Below are 19,942 nucleotides of genomic sequence, written 5' to 3' on the forward strand. Positions count from 1 at the left end.
GTGCCTAAGTGTCGTGTCTGAACACCATGCAATGATTCAGTAGCGCGATTCAGTCACTTCCTGCCCAAAAATCACAGTATCTCATGCCAGCGTTTAGGCTGAAACAACATGCTTCAATTGACAAGTTCAACTGAGGTAACACAGTGACGGCATAGAAGGAAAAATCAATAAGGCTGAAAAAAATTATAGTTAAGCTTTATAACACGGGCATAAAACTATAATGCATGCACACAGAAACACACTCGCTCACGATTGATTTTAAGTCAGCTGTCTCATAGAATAATTCTGTGTCTCTTCCGAACAGAGCAATCGTAGTAAACAGAAAAGCTGTGCTTGCCATTTGCTAGCTCCTTCCTTCAAACCACATAAAAGTTAAGGTTCTGTCATTTCTTCATGTCATTTTCTATTTTGATTTTTATGCATGTAATGATTCACCCAATTCATAAATCAATTTGATTCACGATTTGACTTTCCTTCTGATTGATGGATGGATGGATGGATGGATGGATGGATGGATGGATGGATGGATGGATGGATGGATGGATGGATGGATGGATGGACGGACTGACTGGATGGCTTTATTGATTGGACGGATGGATGGATAAACATTGATTGGATGGATTGATTGGATGGATGGATTGGTGGACTGACTGGATGGATTGATTGGATGGATGGATGGATGGATGGATTGGATGGATGGATGGATGGATGGATGGATGGATGGATGGATGGATGGATTGGATGGACTGACTGGATAGATTGATTAGGATGGATAGACTGACTGGATGGATAGACTGACTGGATGGATGGATTGACTGGATAGATTGATTGGATGGATGGATGGATGGATGGATGGACTGACTGGATAGATGGATGGATGGATTGATTAGATGGATGGACTGACTGGATGGATGAATTGGTGGACTGACTGGATGGATTGATTGGATAGATTGATTGGATGGACTGACTGGATAGATTGATTAGGATGGATAGACTGACTGGATGGATGGATTAGGATGGATAGACTGACTGGATAGATGGATTGACTGGATGGATGGACTGACTGGATAGATGGATTAGGATGGATAGACTGACTGGATGGATGGATTAGGATGGATAGACTGACTGGATGGATGGATTGACTGGATGGATGGACGGATTGACTGGATGGATGGACTGACTGGATAGATGGACTGGATGGACTGACTGGATAGATGGATTAGGATGGATAGACTGACTGGATGGATGGATTAGGATGGATAGACTGACTGGATGGATGGATTGACTGACTGGATAGATGGACTGGATGGAATGACTGGATAGATTGATTAGGATGGACAGACTGACTGGATGGATGGATTGACTGGATGGATAGACTGACTGGATGGATGGATTAGATGGATGGACTGACTGGATGGAAACTTTATTACCAAAAAAAAATGCAACCTTTATTTTCCTTTTCTTTATCTATTTAATAACTTGTTATATTAAATATATATTTCTGTTTCCTTTTCTTAATAACCAATAATAGTTTACAAACATTTGGAAAGGCTGGAGTAAAAATATAATAGTCTATTTAATAAAATATTATTTATATTAAAATGAAAAACATTAATAACAATCAGGCTTTGTCTTAATATACGTTTATGAAGATTTGTGAAGGTTGCCTCCATTTTTCTCATCTTTCCTTCTGCTTTCTGCAGTCTGTAAAAACAGAGCTCCGATTTCTTGCTAAATTTATTTGTAGTCAATCGCACAGCAGCTCTTTCCCATTTTAGATCTGTTTTTTTTTTTGGTGTGTTTTTCGTGGCATTAGAGCTGCGTTACTTCTGCCTATGATGACGTCACGCTCACGCCTGCAATTGTACGTTACTGTGCCCTCTGCTGTCTAAACAAGGCAGCTGTAGCTAGGAAAAGCTAAGATTACGCAACCTGATGATTATGACAACAATTATTCATTTTTCATTTCATTGATTCAAATCATAAATTTGTACCATGATTTACTGTCACACAATAATCATCTATTCCTAATTACTCCAGAGGCATTTTGAAAAATCAGGGATTGTCAAAGTACTTTGTTAATGTTTATTAAACCTGCTATTGGACTTCACATGCGGCTTCTCAGACGCTGCTGATTTAACACTGGTGTGATAAGACACTCACTGGCCACTTTAATAGGAACTTGTTCCTGATTCTAAGATTCCTGTTCTTGGCTGCAGGACTGGAACCCAGTGTGTTCTTCTGCTGTTGCATGCTGAGATGCTTTTCTGCTCACCACGGTTGTAAAGAGTGATTATATGAGTTACTATATCCTTCCTGGCAGCTCAAACCAACCTGGCCATTTTCCTCTGACTCTCTCTTATCAACAATGCGTTTGTTTCCACCCACAGAACTGTCGCTCACTCAATGTTTTTTGTTTTTTGCACCATTCTGTATGTATAAACTCAAGAGACTGTTGTGTGTGAAAACCCCAGGAGATCAGCAGTTTCTGAAATACTCAAACCAGTCCGTCTGGCTCAAACCAACACCCACGCCACAGTGAAAGAAAGTCACGCTTTGAGATCACAATTTTTCCCATTCTGATGTTTGAAGACATGAACGTTAACTGACGCTCTTGATTTGTATCTGTAAATTTATATTTACACCCAATTCACTTCCGTATTTGCGAAGTAAAGGAAACGAGTCACACTTGTCGTTTGCTTGCCGCATCTTTCTTTCTTTTCAGATCATCGTGTTGATTGCGGTTATAGACGAAGTCTCTGAGCTCTTTACAAGTTGAATTTTTTGGGATACAGTATTCTTTAGACAAATTCGTTGCTTTCTCACTACGCGTTAGACAGCAGCGTGCCTCGAACTGCTACTCAGGTACACATGCACAGCACCATTAGGACTGATTACCATGCACCTGTTCCAGATTACAGCACAATCACAGCGTGCGCTTATAAGGACTCTCACGACACACAGACTTTGCAAAGTAAAGTATCCGCGCTGTACCTTGCGTCTCACATTACCAAGCCTTTTGTAGCACTGTGTTGACATTCTGGTTTCTGACTATTTTGTATTTTGCCCTTTGTCTCCGCCTCACTTGACCGTTACCCATTTCTCGACTGATTTCTGACCACTGATTCAGATCGGTTTGCCAGCGTATTTTTAAATAAAACTCTTCCATCAGTTAGATCCGTCTATCGCCTGCATTTTCCGACAGACGCAAGATACTCTCCATTTATGAGTAGCCATGACAACGATGCTTACAGAGTAAAAGACTCGAGTAAATCTACTTTCAGCTCGTAAAACAGTCCTTGTAAGGGATTTTTTGATTGCCATTCTCAACAACTATTAGGCTACATCCACACGACAACGGCAACGAGATTTTATTAAAAAAAATATCGCGTCCACATGGGCAACGGATCAGTAAAATATCAGGTACATATGGCAACGCAACGCTTGCTGAAAACGATGCAATACACATGCCACACCTCTACGTGCACTGTAAGACGGTCCCATCAGAGACACCAGAACAATAAAAGAAGTAGGACGCATGTGCATAAACCCCTTCTTCTACCCGGCGTGAAGCACTCACAGGAACAAACACACAACAACAAGAAGAAGATGGCTACGACTACGCGAGGGAATCGTGCCTTCTGTGTGTACAAATTAGTTTTATTAGTGTGCATAGTTTTATATAACTTTTTATATTGTGTGTGAACATTTTGAAAAGCAGTCTTATCCAATAAAAAAAAAGAAATTCAAGAAATGGTTCAGTTACTTGTTTATTTAAAAGAAAAGCTGTATACAAAAGTGAATGCAATGCAGTGGTTCATACAAAACAGCGAGAGTGCTGCTTGTTCTAGTCATGTGGTTGTGACGTCATCGTAAACAAATCCATTCTACTCATCCAGACGACTTCGCAACGGCGCCGTTGCCAGATTTTTCCACTCTGGAACCCGTTCTCAAAAAATATCGTTTTGGGGCACCCAAAACGCCGGTGCCGTGTGGACGCCAAGCCGAAACGATAAACAATTTTATCAGATTCACCTGAATCCGTTGCCGTGTGGACAGCCTCTTAGTGATTGACACCTAAGCGAGGCTAGTTAAGCCTTTTGTTTTATGGTGTGAAGACATTGTTAACTTGACTGCAGACTTGATTACTTATTGTTTGTCTTGGGGGTAGAAGAGGAGATGAGCACATGGCTCAGCGATTTTTTTTTTTTTTTAAAAAGACTCCAACTGTCAATAAAGGCGGGGGACATGCAAAGCTTGTTGTAAAAGAGTCCGTTATAGTGGGGTTGCAGTAGCCTGGGAAATCCCATGCTGCTTTGCACAATCGTTCCGATCTGAAAAGACAGCATGGAAACTATGGTCTAAAGGCTCGCCTGAGTTAGGGAGCCAATCAGAGAGTGGGGAGGGGTGGAAAGACGGTGACGCGTACTACTCGACAAACGGAAGCTTGTAGTTTATTTGGGACTGTTTACGGATCACATTTAACATGGCGGCGAGCGATACGAACCAAACTTTCGATCAAGCTTTAGACACTGTTCTGAATAGTTCAGAGCGAAAGTTTGTTTTAAAAAAAGAACAGCGTTTGGCGTTTCAGCCTTTCTTCGCCTCTTCGTCGCTCTAACTACGTCACCGGGTACAACTGCCATGATTGGCCATGGGCTACGTATACGCCAAATGACAGACATTCGCAACGTCCAATAAACGGCCGTTGACAATCGTAAACCACACCTCCCCTACGAGAAATTCAATAGGCGGATTCCAGACCATATTTCACTTGTGATATGGTCTGGTGTTAACCAGACTAGGGTTGCAGTGTACCGTACGTCTAAGTAGTAATGACACCCATGGCGTACTGAAACGCTTGCTCACTATCACTCCTCTCCTCTGACTGGTTACCAGCTCCTGCCGGTTACCAAGTCGTCAGACTTCTTTCCGTCCCTTGAATTGGGACCTGGTTCTGACCGGACGCACCCGATACAAAACTGAACAACCATTCCAGGATCACAAGTGCCGGACTGGTGTAAAGAAACCTTGCGCTAGATGTCGCTTGGTAACTGGAGCAGAATTAATCCTGAAAAAGTCCTAAAATAATCGGATTCACGTAATTAATCCAATGCTGGTGCTTAACAATACAAATCATTTCGACTTGCATGCATAAATATTAACAGCTCCCTTCATTGTTGAAAAGATCAACTCGGGTAATTCCTGGATTGCTGACAATCAAACGATAAATATGGCTCCGTATTCATTCTGCATAGCCGAGTGCTGTTTATCCTTTGAGGTTTGGGTTTTTTTTCCCCTCCACGACATTTTTAGAGTCTGTAATGTGGAGAGCGTAGGGTGCGAGCATGTATTATTAAGACTGTATCAGGTTAATCCAACATTTAAATCTCCTGCCAATATTGATTTTCTCACTCTGATAGCAGATATTGATCAGCTTTGACCGCTAGTCGATGGTATATACAGTGTATGAGCCATGCTGACTGCTGTGGCTATTTATAGTCTGGGTTTCCTGGGCTGCAGTGTCGAGCGGCTCTGCACAGCAGCAGATCCTGTATCACTGCAGCCCCAGAGCAACAGCAGGATCACCTCACTGAGAGTTTACGGCACTGAGATTACACAGAGGCCGGGTGAGGCCAGGTGAGGCCAGGGCCGAATGGAAACCTGCGCAATCAGCTTCAATCTCTGGACGGGGGATTCATAAAGAGTCATCCGAGAGATACAGAAAGACAAACACGCATTCAGAACCAGAGGTAAAACGCAGAAGAACGCTTATCTCTCCGTTTTGCATGTCGGGTAAACAGGATTTACTTCCACCGCCAAACACGGCGCTGACAGCACCCACTTCACAGACTAGACATCACCCAGCTGTCAATACACACACTCGCGCTTGTGCAGGCACACGCCCACTCGTGCTTTCTTCCCTCTTAGTCAAAGTCCCATTTATGAGCAAAGTGACATTTATAACTCACATTGTGCACGTGTGTGTGTGTGTGTGTGTGTGTGTGCGCGTGTCACTGGAGGCGTGGAGGAGCCAGCAGATGGCACGGATGAACACTTCACCCATTAAAATCTGAAGAGGAGACTTAATATTTTCCACAGCGCTGAATGAAAGTAGGATTTATTTTTTTGGACTGCTGGTTTCGGGGAGCAGCGAACGCAACTGCTGCTGCTAGGCAAAACATGAAAAAAAAAAACCCCACACACACACAGAGAGAGAGAGAGAGAGAGAGAGAGAGAGAGAGAGAGAGAGAGACTGATCAAAGTGCAATGAGATGTGAATGGCACTGAGGTAGGACACTTCAGGCTGCTGGCAAGAAAGAGAGAAAGAGAGAGATGAAAGAGAGCAAGAGAAAGAGAGTGATAGAGAAGTAGAGAGAGAAAGAAAGGGATGAAATAGAGAGCCATAGAGACAGAAAGAGAAAGATGAAAGAGATGAAATAGACAGAGATACGAGAGAGACAGAAAGAGAGACAGAAAGAAAGGGATGAAATATAGAGCGATAGAGAGAGATGAAAGAGATGAAATAGACAGAGATAAGAGAGAGACAGAAAGAGAGAGAGAAAGAAAGGGGTGGAACAGAGAGCGATAAAGAGAGAGAGATGAAAGAGATGAAAAAGAGAGAGATAAGAGAGACAGAGAGAGAGAAAGGGATGGAATAGAGAGTGATAGAGACAGAGAGAGATGAAAGAGATGAAAAAGAGAGCGATAAGAGACAGAAAGAGAGAGAGACAGAGAGAGAGAAAGGGATGAAATAGAGAGCGATAGAGACAGACAGAAAGAGAGAGATGAAAGAGATGAAATAGAGAGAGACAGAAAGAGAGACAGAGAGCGATAGAGAGAGACAGAAAGAGAGATGAAAAAGAGATGAGAGACAGAAAGAGAGACAGAGAGAAGTAGCAAGAGAGAGAGATGAAAGAGTGATAAAAAAACAAAAAAGAGAGATGAAATAGAGAGCGATAGAGAGAGAGATAAATAGAGAGAGAAAGAGATGAGAGAGAGGAAATTCCACTCCCATAGCAACATTTGTATATTTAAAGGACATACACGAGCTAATTATAACCGGACTTATAATTAATTTGTTTCCTTTTCCAATTTTTTTTTAACGCACAATTAAATCATCGTTCGTTTATCTAAACTATTTTATTTTGAGAACTTTTTCATTCACGCTCAACATTAAGCCCGTATTCCTTCATACGGACACACTGAAACGTAAATGAGCGCCAAGTGCGATTTAAAATGATCTAATTAATTCACTTATAATTAACATGATGACAGCAGATTCCTTTCTGACAAAGCCAAAAATGTAATTATGCAATCATGATTAAAATATAACGAACGGTTCAGCCCATGCATCGCGCGTGCATGTGCTGTAAAAGTATCGGCGTATGATGAGGTTTTTTTTTTTTTAAGCCTGATACCACAGTGCTGTTGAATTCTCAAATCTGATTGGTCAGTTCTGGCTGCAAGGCAAATCACACGTTTTCATTTTACCTTATCAACATACGAAAGGATTTGTTTGACAAACGCTCCACTCCATTAAAAAAAAAAAAAAAAAAAAGTTCAACAAGGAGTCTCCAGTGTCAGTGTTTTGTAACGCCGTTAAGTTTTCCCGTTATGGGAAAATCAGGATACGGTAACATGACCGGCTGTTTTGGTTCCATTTTCAAAACAGAGGGAAAAAGAGAAGCTGGTGAGGCTCTGACTGTTTATCGCTACTATATTCCAAGTGATAAGAGGAACTTGTGATGAGAGCATGAATGTAACTGGATGTCAAATAGCTCGTGTTAGCGATTTGCTCTGGTGCAAGAGGAATGAAACACTTCAGGGTGTGCTGTTATAGAAAACCACCACTCGTCGTTGATTACATTCCTGTAGCGGCATGCCCCGGCGAAGTCTTTTCTTCCTCGCATATCCTTTGATCGAGTACGCACTCTTCACGGCATCATCAAGGCTTTCAAGCGAGCTTCCACATAGCTCCTGCGGTAAACAGACCTAAAATAACATGCGAACTGTAAACACTGGCGCGCACAGGAAATGTTCCCCGCTACTGGAAGGAAACTGTGACACCGCTCGTCATATTCACAAAGTCTCACTGCTTCACACGCTCATCAGCACCCTCTCTGCATCGACCGACTGCTCGTTTTCAGTTTTGTTTCTGTCCTTTTGCTTGATGTTAAATGCAGCCCGTTGCCTCATTTGCCTCGTCTCGATCTATCTATCCATCTCTCTCTCTCAGTGAATGAAGGATGGAGCTCCTGCATGACTGAACCAGTCAACCAGAACACCTCAGCAACATTGCACTCACTGCAGTGCATAGTCTGCAAAGCCTGACTTCTCCCTCACACACACACCGCGATACAACACTCCTCAAAAGAGACCGAACAGAAAGCTCTCGTCAGTCTGCTGTGTGTGCAGCATGTTCAAGGATGCACTGTGCACACAAACACACCGCATGCACCTCTTAACATACATCAGCACCATTCAATAAACGCGGAGTTCGTGTCTACAGTGTGTCCACCCACTCACTCATTCATACAACACACACACACACACACACACAATCCAAAGCAGTTCGCCAAAAGCTCTTACCCATTAGTTCTTCAGTTCCGAGTGAAGAAATGGCTGTTTTACAAGCCGAGGAGTGTAAAGCCGTGCACCAGGACGCTCAAACGCGCAGCCCACAGCAAGCGAAATACAACAGAGTCTCTCTCTCTCTCTCTCTCTCACGCGTCTTCTCTTCGCCGTCTCTCAATGAGCTCGCTTAGCTCTCCCTCAGGCACTGTCTCTAGCTGCCTTGGTCTCCTCCTCCCACTCTCTCTCTCTCTCTCTCTCTCTCTCTCTCAGCTGGTGACATCAGAGAGCCGTTGCGAGCACGCCGAGTGTTTATGCACGACGCTGTTGGCTTCCTGGAACGCACGCCAGATTCACAGAAGGTTCAACCGTCTTTCTCTCTCTTGCTTTTTTTTTTTTTATATTACTAATGGGTGTACACAATGCAGTAGGGCCTTTGAGCAGCACCCAAAAATAGGAAGCATTTTACAAAATATTTAAGAAAGTCGGTAAAATGATGCCCTATTAAGCACCATCATGTCTTTAGCTTGCTCTCACACGTTTCTATTAGTTCACTGTTTAAACGTCCCCTGTAACAAACTAAACTCTCAGTGGTACAGCTTCTTGATTACAGCTCACTGGCACCCTGAAAAGCATTCACATGATCTTTTAAAAAATAAATAAATAAATAAATAAATAAATAAATCATGCATATGGAAGCTCCTTTCAGTTTCATTTCCTTTACAGTTTTCTCTCCTTTTTTTTTTTCCTTCACTGTTACTCGAACCACAGAGCACCTTGATATTTTGAGGCTATAACCTGCTGATCCTAGGACCGTTAATAGAAATCAGACTTGCAAGCTCGTATTTCCCCAAAGACCAACCAAGCTTCTGCTCCTGTAATCCCAAGATTCACAAGCTCCAGCAATTCGGAGGCGAGTAAGTTTCTGTGCCTGCCAAGCTAAGGCCCATAAGGTCCTGCTCCCGCCATCCTGAGGCCCATAAGGTCCTGCTCCCGCCATCCTGAGGCCCATAAGTTTCTGTTCCTGCCAACCTAAGGCCCATAAGGTCCTGCTTCTACCATCCTGAGGCCCATAAGGTCCTGCTCCCGCCATCCTGAGGCCCATAAGTTTCTGTTCCTGCCAACCTAAGGCCCATAAGGTCCTGCTTCCGCCATCCTGAGGCCCACAAGTTTCTGTTCCCGCCATCCTGAGGCCCATAAGGTCCTGCTTCCACCATCCTGAGGCCCATAAGTTTCTGTTCCTGCCATCCTGAGGCCCATAAGTTTCTGTTCCCGCCATCCTGAGGCCCATAAGGTCCTGCTCCTGCCATCCTGAGGTCCATAAGGTCCTGCTCCCGCCATCCTGAGGCCCATAAGTTTCTGTTCCTGCCAACCAAAGGAACACAAGTTCCTGCTCATGCCATCCTGAGGCCCACAAGTTTCTGCTCCAGCCACCCTGAAGCCAATAAGGTCCTGCTCCCGCCATCCTGAGGCCAATAAGGTCCTGCTCCCGCCACCCTGAGGCCAATAAGGTCCTGCTCCCACCACCCTGAGGCCAGTAAGGTCCTGCTCCCACCACCCTGAGGCCAATAAGGTCCTGCTCCCGCCACCCTGAGGCCAATAAGGTCCTGCTCTCGCCACCCTGAGGCCAATAAGGTCCTGCTCCCGCCATCCTGAGGCCAATAAGGTCCTGCCCCCGCCATCCTGAGGCCAATAAGGTCCTGCTCCCGCCATCCTGAGGCCAATAAGGTCCTGCTCCCGCCATCCTGAGGCCCATAAGGTCCTGCTCCCGCTATCCCAAAGCCAGCAAGTTTCTGTTCCTGCCAACCTAAGGCCAACAAGTTTCTGCTCTTGCCATCCTGAGGCCCACAAGTTTCTGCTCCGACCATCCTGAATCCAACAACGTTCTACTCCTATCATGCTGAGCCCAACAATGTTCTGCTCCTGCCATGCATCCAACAAGTTTATGCTCCTGCTATCCTGAGGCTCGGCACCAAGATCCTCCGACTTCTCCTGAGATCTTGATACTGACAACCTAGTGTTTTTCTTCACACCCACAAGCTCCTCATCCTGCGAGGCTCACAAGGTTCTGTTCCTGCCATCGCAAGGCCCACATGCTGCTGCTCCTGCCATTGCAAGACCCATAAATCCTGCTCCTACCATCACAAAGCCCACAAGCTCCTGCTCTGCCCCTGCCATTCACTTGTGGACTTGTTTAAGCAACATGTCTCTTCCTCTTCTCGTACAAAAATAGAACAGGGTGTCACCTATATTGAAACCCAAAGATGTGTCTTCACGGTATCTGACTTTATCATCAGTCTTTGCCAGGTTGCGATGTTATATATGGCAACGAGTACAAGGAATCTGAATTGAGTAGCGAGAAGTGCTTCTTATTCTGCTAACGATTCACTGACTTGTAAAATAAGAACGCTTGAGTAATAACCTCCTGAGTGAGTTCAGTCCTATTGATGTTCTCCATTCTCAACATACTGTGTGGTTAAATTACTGCCAGCGTAATTCTGTAAAATAGGTTGCGCTCTTCTGCTATAAACTCAACACCGCCAGATGTCAATTTAAACATCTACAGCAAAGCACGGTCCCGCATGCGTACTCTCACGATAAACAGTACAATAATGAGGGACGGAGGTGTACATTTTCAATAACGGCCCACCTTACTATGAAACTAATAAATCTAGGTAACTTCAAATGCACTCCGAGAAAGAGAGAGAGAGCGAGAGAGAGACTCTACTAACATCAGAATTGGAAGGGAAACAGTGATTAAGGCTGTCCCTTTGAATAATGTGCATGATGAAATGAGTTGGGGTTGGGGAAGACATTTTAACAGCATTAGGAATGAGGTGATTAGACTCGAGATGGATGAAGCCATCAGGACCAGTGGGAACAGGAGAAGCAATATTCTCTCTTTCTCTCCAAAAATGTGAAAAAGCCATACGAGTAATCACAATCTGTACAGTACATTCAGACTTGCGCACTTAAGAAGGGAACAAGCTCCGTTCCTCGTTGTTGAACATCTTAAAAGTTAAAAATCTTGCCGGATGAACATGCACTCTATACGGAGAAGGGAGTGGAGCAGTAAGGGGAATCAGGAGGGCTGAAGGCTTGGTCCTGTCTCCTGGGAGTGGCAGAGAGGGAGGAGAAAAGGAAGAAACGGGGGACATTGGTGCTAGAGCCAGCACTTAACCAAACGGCAGATCAATGGCACATTTACTCCAGCACGACAAATCAATAGCCAGCGTGTTTGGCTACGCGGGAGCAGGGAGGGAGCGATACTGCGCTGAAATAAATATCCCACAGATCACTTTCACGCAGAGATGTCCAGCAAACCGAGAATGGTCAACGCTCGTCTCTGAAGAGCCAGACGCACCAGCATGAGGAGAGCAACTTGGATACTCTAACCGTCCGAAAGCTTAACAGTTCATCAATCAAAATTAATACCAGCGTCAGAATAAATCACATTATTTTTTTCGTGGTCCGGTTTCCATCAAATCCTGCGCTCTGATTGGCTGGCGAGCGGGTCCGTATCCTATCCAACAAACATAGTAGCAATTTTAACACTTATTTTCGCATTTCCCAGGAGAATCGCATTAATTTTACAGCATGGATAGCGATAACGACAGTGTTCACAGCGAAAGCGGGTTTTACTACCCTGAGGAAAAAGAAATGAAAGAAAACATTTCAGGAGAAAGCTAAAAACCTCTAAAGCCCACTTTACACGGGGGACGGTCTGAAACAAAAACGCAAAAGTCCGTTTTCGTTCTCACTTTTTTTTTTTCACGTCTACACGACCGTTTTCAAGGAGGAAATCTGCGTCTATACGGTGACGCGTAAATGTGTGGAATTCAATTGGATGTGCATGCCAGGCGGCTAGGCGGTGCTGTGAAAGACCTCCGCTATGTCTGCACGCATGCGCAACGTCTTCCGTCTTGTCTGATCTGCACATCTGCGCCGCGAAAACTTTGACTACTCTGGCTATGGTAAGTAAGAAAGTAAGTAAAAAAGTAAGAGCATGCTATACCCGCCTCTGTTCATTAACGGTGTATGTGCAGATTCAGTATAGATGTTCGAAGGACTCCTGGACGTTTATTAAAGCTGCCAGAGCAGCTTGAAGGTCCGTTGGATGGATGTACTCAGACATGCTCTTACTTTTTTACTTACTTTCTTACTTCCCGGGCTGGCATGTACAGTATATGACATATGTATGACGTAAACGCGTACCCGACGTGAGCAGATCCGAGCAGAGTTTCGCGTATTGGGTAGTTTAGACGGATATGCAACGGGGGCTGTTTTTAACTTATCCACTCTGGAAGGCGTTTTCAATTTTTTCCGTTTTTCAGCCTCGGAAACGCCGTCCCTGTGTAGACGAAAGGCACTTCCGATAAAATATTTAGTCGTTTTTACCCGACAGCGTCCTCGTGTAAACGGGCCCTAACTGTTGCTAACGCCGAGCAAAAACATGGCTGAATCCTGAATGACTCAATTTTGTATAAATAGGGGACTACATAGGCGGCAAAATGTAGTTTTTTTCCTGCCATGGAAGTGCACTTGTATACCGAGGAGGAAGCCATTTGCATTACAGCCGTGAATGAGGATTCAAAATGGCGGCTCGGCTCGGTTTTCCCTTTCGGGCGCTCTCGTTTTCTGTTAGAATTTGGTAATTTTATATAAAATTTACCAGCTTAAGGTCGGTCTGTATGGCTCGGCGTTGAATACTGACCTCGGTCATGGTATTTCATCATACGGACCTCCCAGCTGGTAAATAACATATATTTATTCTATCCACATTCACTAGCTGAGCAATCGCGTGCTCTGATTGGTTACTCTACAGCTCATATAACGTGAGTAGAGAAAAACAAAATGGCGGAACATGTTGCTGAACCAACCGAGGACGAAATAAAACCTCGACTCGAAAACAATACCCCAAATAAAAATAGCCTCAACGAGGCTGTAGCTAACAGCAGCCAAGGTGCCCATAAAATTGTAACTATGAAAGGTGGCGCCACCATCTTGACAACTTTTATGCATGCACGCCCACCTGGGAAACATTGTATGCGAGTTTGATCGAAATCTGGTCAATCCTGTAGGAGTAGCAGCAATTTTTGTAAATTGTGGACGGACGACGCGTGATCACATAAGCTCATCCGACCTAGCCTGTGGCTGGATGAGCTAAAAAATACAAAAAAGCAATGAAATATAGAATGAAAGTCTTTGACGCTAAGAATGTGTGTCTTTTTTATTTTTCAAGAATTATCGCATTTTTCACAAATTGCTCCGGTCATTTCGCCGGTTTGTTTACATTCTAAAGCCCGGCACAGACGGGCGATTTTCCGTTGCTTGGTCATGCAACTTTTTGACGCAAGCAAAAAACTGCTTTGTGTGCGGATATGTGCGACGAGTTTTTCTTGCTTGTGACAGATCACAGGTATCGAGCATACTCGATATTCTGCGACCAAAAAGGGGGGGGGGATCACCAGTCACTGACTTGTTGCAGCGATATCGCCGCGTGTGCGTGTCTTTGCGATAACGAAGCGATCACCTCCAAAAACTGAGCCAATCCCTGCCTGCGAAGTAGTCATGTGATTTCCATGTGACTTGCATCCCCCTCCGAAAATTGGCCACTGGTTGGAGATAACGCGCACACGCAGCTACCCGAGAGGGGAAACTTGCGTCCAAAAATCGTGATACGCTTGCGACGAGAAGTCGCCCGTGTGCGCTGGGCTTAAGCAGAAATTATTTTGTCAGACATTTTGTATAAAGTTATTATTTATCGAATTTGCAGAAAATAAAAATAAAGCTCTGTTTCTCAAAACCCAGTGAACGTAGATAAAATGAATAGATGTTATTTCCCAGCTGGGAGGTCTGTATGGTGAAATACCGTGACCGAGGTCTTGAAAGTACTGAGCGAGGCCCTCTGGGTCGAGGTCAGTATTCAAGGCCGAGCTCACGGTATTTCACCATACGGACCGACTTTAAGCTGGTAAATAATATATTTATTTTTTTCTTTACCAAATTCTAACAGGCGGCACGGTGGTGTAGTGGTTAGCGCTGTCGCCTCACAGCAAGAAGGTCCGGGTTCGAGCCCCGTGGCCGGCGAGGGCCTTTCTGTGTGGAGTTTGCATGTTCTCCCCGTGTCCGCGTGGGTTTCCTCCGGGTGCTCCGGTTTCCCCCACAGTCCAAAGACATGCAGGTTAGGTTAACTGGTGACTCTAAATTGACCGTAGGTGTGAATGTGAGTGTGAATGGTTGTCTGTGTCTATGTGTCAGCCCTGTGATGACCTGGCGACTTGTCCAGGGTGTACCCCGCCTTTCGCCCGTAGTCAGCTGGGATAGGCTCCAGCTTGCCTGCGACCCTGTAGAACAGGATAAAGCGGCTACAGATAATGAGATGAGAATGAAATTCTAACAGAAAACGAGAGCGCCCGAAAGGGAAAAGTGAGCCGAGCCGCCATTTTGAATCCTCATTCACGGCTGTAATTCACGGCAAATGGCTTCCTCCTCGGTATACAAGTGCACTTCCATGGCAGGAAAAAAAAACTACATTTTGCCGCCTATGTAGTCCCCTATTTATACAAAATTGAGTCATTCAGGATTCAGCCATGTTTTTGCTCGGCGTTAGCAACAGTTAGAGGTTTTTAGCTTTCTCCTGAAATGTTTTCTTTTATTTCTTCTTCCTCAGGGTAGTAAAACTCGCTTTCGCTGTGAACACTGTCGTTATCGCTATCCATGCTGTAAAATTAATGCTGTTCTCCTGAGAAATGCCAAAATACATGTTGACAAAAATTGCTACCATGTTTGTTGTTGTTGTGAACGAGCGAGTTGCCAGAGGTCCGTAACCGGGGTCTATACCGTAGGATCAATCTCGTCGTACGTGGTTTATAGCCGACTCGGTGCTACGTGCCTCATCGGCCATCGGTTCACGTATGACTCGATTTCGTGGAATAATTGTGAATGATTTGACGAGTATTATAATTTATATCCGTGTATGTATTTGAAGGCAACAAACATGCTTCCAAGATTTTTTTTTTTTTTTAACACCAAATGACCCCCGTGTTATCTGACAGTTAAATAACGGCTGAACCACGGCCATATATTGGACTACATACATCAGTTCGAGAAAGCCTTTACATTATACCCTCGGTAGTGAGAATATTTATGTAGCAGTTTCATTTGCTTCTTACTCTTGCGTTGGCGGTGTGACTGCAGAGATCACACTGCGGTGGTAAAAACAGTCTGCCTAAGTTATTAGCAAAGTGCAAATTGTTCTTTTATTTGCAAAGCGACTGCCGCTGCTGTTGTTCTGAATGACGGGCTGCTCGGTGATACTAAGCCCTCGTTAGCGTGGGCCTGGTTAGAGGCTGACAGACGAATTACATGAAAACACGCTGTTTATTAAGAAATTAATATTATTCATTCAGACCAAGATGTGAGAGTAAAACAAGTTCTCTCATTATTAGTAGTAGTCGTCGTCATAGTAGTAGTATTTTGGCTTAAAATGTTTTGTTTTGATAACTAGCATTTTTTTTTTAAACCTGGATGGCTAATGCTAATGATTTCACCACTGTAATGATCAACAACCTCATCAAACTATGCACTTACACCAGATTTAAACCAATAACTTGCTCTTTTCTGATCACCTCAAATGCTACGCTCTGGATTATTTTTTTTCCATTTTTAAAAATTAGGTTTATTCATTCATTCTTCAAATTTACAGAAAACGTGTTCTACCGCGACACGCATCTTATAGGGGTGTTCACACGGCACATATTTGCATCGATGCTGCACCGATGTATTTTGTTGCGATATATCTTACACCGGTGTAAATTTTGTGGAGCGTTCACACGTCACAAACCTGCTTACTAGAGAGAAGCGTGTTAGCACCGGTGCAGCCCCACTTGCGTTCACACGGCAGTTTCTGCGACCGTGCAATAGTAGCAAAAACTTTATTACTATCATTTCCTTTGATAGTAATAAAGCTTTGATATCATTTCCTATCATTATTACTATCATTTGCAGTAGTAATAATGCGGAAATGAAATATGCGCATGCGTGAAAATGTATTTCCTTTTCCCGGTTGTCATGGCATCACCAAGCGCCGGGAAAACAACGTGGATGAAGACACCAGTGTTGCCAGATACTGCTGACGTTTTCCAGCCCAAAATATGTTCAAATCCGCCAAAATGCACTTAAAACCACCCAATCTGGCAACACTGGAAGACACGCAGTTCTGTTGTTGTTGTTGATATTCGCCATTTTGGAAGCGCAAAATACCAGGATGCAAATTATGCAATGCCCGTATGTAATCAACTCTCCTCACGCGTAGCGAGTCTACCCCTGTAGCGTTCAGACGGCCCATTTTATATCGGTGCTGCCCCGCAAACTAGCATTTACTCCGGAGTAAATTTCTTAAACCACCTCCCGAGCAGGGTTAGATTTGCACCGGTTTAAGCAGCTTTCAGGGGCGACACCGCTATAACTTTGTACCATGTGAACGCTCTACCGGGGCAGCCCCGGTGCTACACCGGAGTAAAAGTTGCCGTGCGAACACCCCTATTATCAGGATATGACACGACATATCAGGATGTGAGATTTTAGTCATAGCGCACAGCCTTACCTTCAGGTTCTGCACAATGTAAAATGACTCCGTTTACTTTTCGTCCTCGATCTGCACACAGTAACACAACGGCGACGCTAAACAAGCGTTGAGAAAATCCTGTACGGTTATTAAAAATCTAATTGCGAGGGGTATTCCGACTCTTTATTCAGTACTTTATGGAGACACCTTTGGCAGCATTAGCGCGTTTGCCATTTTTCTTGGCAGATCTTCTCAACCAAGAAACCAAGATGTCTGTGGCCCACCATCTTCAGATCGCTCTAAAGTTATTATATGGGGACCAAATCTGGGCTTTTGTTTTGTAATTATGGATTATTGTGTGTAGGCGGATATCAATTTTATATTAAATCTGTAATGCATCAAATTAACTTGACGTTAAATTCAATCTATAATACAAGAAACGTGAAGAGGCCTGAAGATACTCCAAAGCCACTATACACATCGGTTCAGGAAAGCCGGCAGTTATTTTAAACCTACGCATAATAGACGACGTCGATATTTCACCCTGGGAAGGGTTTCCCCTGGCTGGAGTAAATAGACAGGCATTTGAGATTCAATATAGATGTGTTGAAGTGGGTGGAATTTCTCTTTTTTTTATTGGAGCTCATCAGTAAGCCATGAAACGCATGCACTAGCTTAAGATCAGGGATTTTCAGACGGGTGGCACGGTGGCAGAGTAGTTAGCAGGCTTGTCGGACACGAGTCCGACTCGTGCCCTGATTTTAAGGGCTTGTGACTTGACTCGGACTCGTGCATTAACCGCATTCGGATTCGTAAATTGGAGACGAGGACTTGGATTTTTTTTCTTTTGTAAGGTGCCATAATAATTTGGCATAAGATATTTATATCTATATTCATTTTTGTACTGGTTTTGTGCAAGAGCGTCGCACATGCGCGCACCAGATGGACTCTCGGGTGCTCCGGACAGTGCGCGCACCAAGCGGACTCCCGTGCCGTAAATGACTCGCAGCTGCACAGGATTAAGGCGCAATCAGCGCGCCGATATAAAAACACACTTACTTTGCGAAGTATTGACTTGCGTTGCTGACACATTACCGAGCCTTACTTCCTTGTTTGGTTTCCTGATCTCCTGTTTCTGCCGAGTCTACGACAGCCTGTTTGTGCCTCTATCGCCTGCCGTTCTGGATTGTTTACCGTCTTCACTTGTATTAATAAAACACACCTTCTGCACTTCCATCCGTCTCCCAACCGTCTCAGAATACTTCACGCTCACTGATAAAGAGAAGCACATTCACCTGTTCAGGGACAAACTCATGTTAATGGCGCTGAAGCAAACCGCCACCGTCGAATGGTGTGGTTGGAGTCTTGTTCTCGACTCGAAATGATTTTTAACGACTTGGACTTGAACGCTGGGGACTCGAGACTGGACTCGGACTTGAGATTTAGTGACTCGACTCCAACGCTGGTGGTTAGCACTGTGTCGCCTCAGAGCAAGAAGGTTCTGGGTTCGAGCCCAGTGGCTGACGGGGGCCTTTCGGTGTGGAGTTTGCATGTTCTCCCTGTGCTCCGGTTTCCCCCACGGTTCAAAGACGTGTGGTTAGGTTAACATGGGGCAGCTTTGGGCTGAAGTGCCCTTGAGCAAGGCACCGAACCCCGAACTGCTCCCCGGGCGCTGTAGCATAGCTGCCCACTGCTCTGGGTATATGTGTGTGTGTGTGTGTGTGTGTGTGTGTGTGTGTGTGTGTGTGTGTGTGTGCGCGTGCGTTCATTGCTCACTTGTGTGTGTTCACTGCTTCGGATGGGTTAAATCCAGAGGACGAATTACACTCAGTGCGTTTACATGCACATCCAAATCGAGCTGCTGTCGGTAATCGAGCTAAGGGTCCCAGCAGGGGTGCCAGAGAAATCCAATCCTACATGCACACAAGGAAATCGAGCTATTGTGTGAGGTACATTGTGCACCCGAGCCACAGGTGGCGCTACACGCCCCATCGTGTTGGTACGCTTCCGGTTGTCGTCATGAAGAAGAGCTATTCAAGAGTGTAAACAAAGTTATCAGTTCCGTGTTCACAAGAAGAGGAGGCGAAGTGGCCAAGTGGTTAGAGCGTTTGACCACTAAGCGAACGGTCCCCGGTTCGAGCCTTGGCTCGACGGGGATCTGGGGCTCGCTCCCTGCCCACCCAGCAGTGAATGGGGACCTGGTGGAAACACTGGGGGAAGCAAGGCGGCGAGGAAAGGAACTGGCCACCCTACCTCACTATGCCGATGTCCCAGGACAAGTGCGCTCTCTAACAGGCACTCCCCCAATGTACGAATCGTATATGGGACCCTCTCTTCTTCTTCACAAGAAGAACGACGACGAGGATAGCAACATCGAGAGATGTTGTTCCTCCTGACCTCTTCTGCTGCTCGCTACTACTACTGTTGTCATGCCGACCGAGGCTGTCGTGTTTCCCGCTTGTGGTCTCGTCACTTCCGGAAGGGGCAGTGCTGAAGTAAGTAGCTCGATAGGGTTTACGTGCACTAAGTAGCTCGGCTACAATCGCATAATCTAGGTCGCGTAGCTCGATTACGAGAAATCCAGTTCGGTTGGATTTCAGCCGAGCTAAGGCGTTTCCGTGCCATTTAGAACTTCGATTTCAGTCGAGCTACGGCAGAAATTCGATTTTCTCTATGTGCATGTAAACGCACTGACTGTGCTTGAGTGTGCATGTGACAAATAAAGGCTTCTTCTTCTAAAAATGACAGTTAGCTCATAACAGGAGAGCTCAATCCAGCTTATCTGAAAAACGTGACTCG

The 19,942-nt window shown here is 44.8% G+C and overlaps 1 protein-coding gene across 4 annotated transcripts in view; it reads right to left on the reverse strand.

Moving 5' to 3' along the window:
• hdac4 (histone deacetylase 4) overlaps positions 1-19,942 on the reverse strand; it is a 588,646-nt gene that overhangs the window by 234,694 nt on the left and 334,010 nt on the right. The window contains exon 1 of one of the 4 annotated variants that reach the window (XM_060930287.1): positions 8,593-8,771. The exons of the other annotated variants lie outside the window; for them this stretch is intronic. Within the exon in view, the coding sequence (XP_060786270.1) occupies positions 8,593-8,596 (4 nt within the window). The 5' untranslated portion in view covers positions 8,597-8,771. Of the gene's footprint in view, positions 1-8,592; positions 8,772-19,942 lie in introns of those variants that run through there. 4 annotated transcript variants of the gene reach the window in all.

This window comes from Neoarius graeffei, chromosome 9 (genome assembly GCF_027579695.1).
Source record: "Neoarius graeffei isolate fNeoGra1 chromosome 9, fNeoGra1.pri, whole genome shotgun sequence".
In the NCBI taxonomy this organism is placed as follows: Eukaryota; Metazoa; Chordata; class Actinopteri; order Siluriformes; family Ariidae; genus Neoarius; species Neoarius graeffei.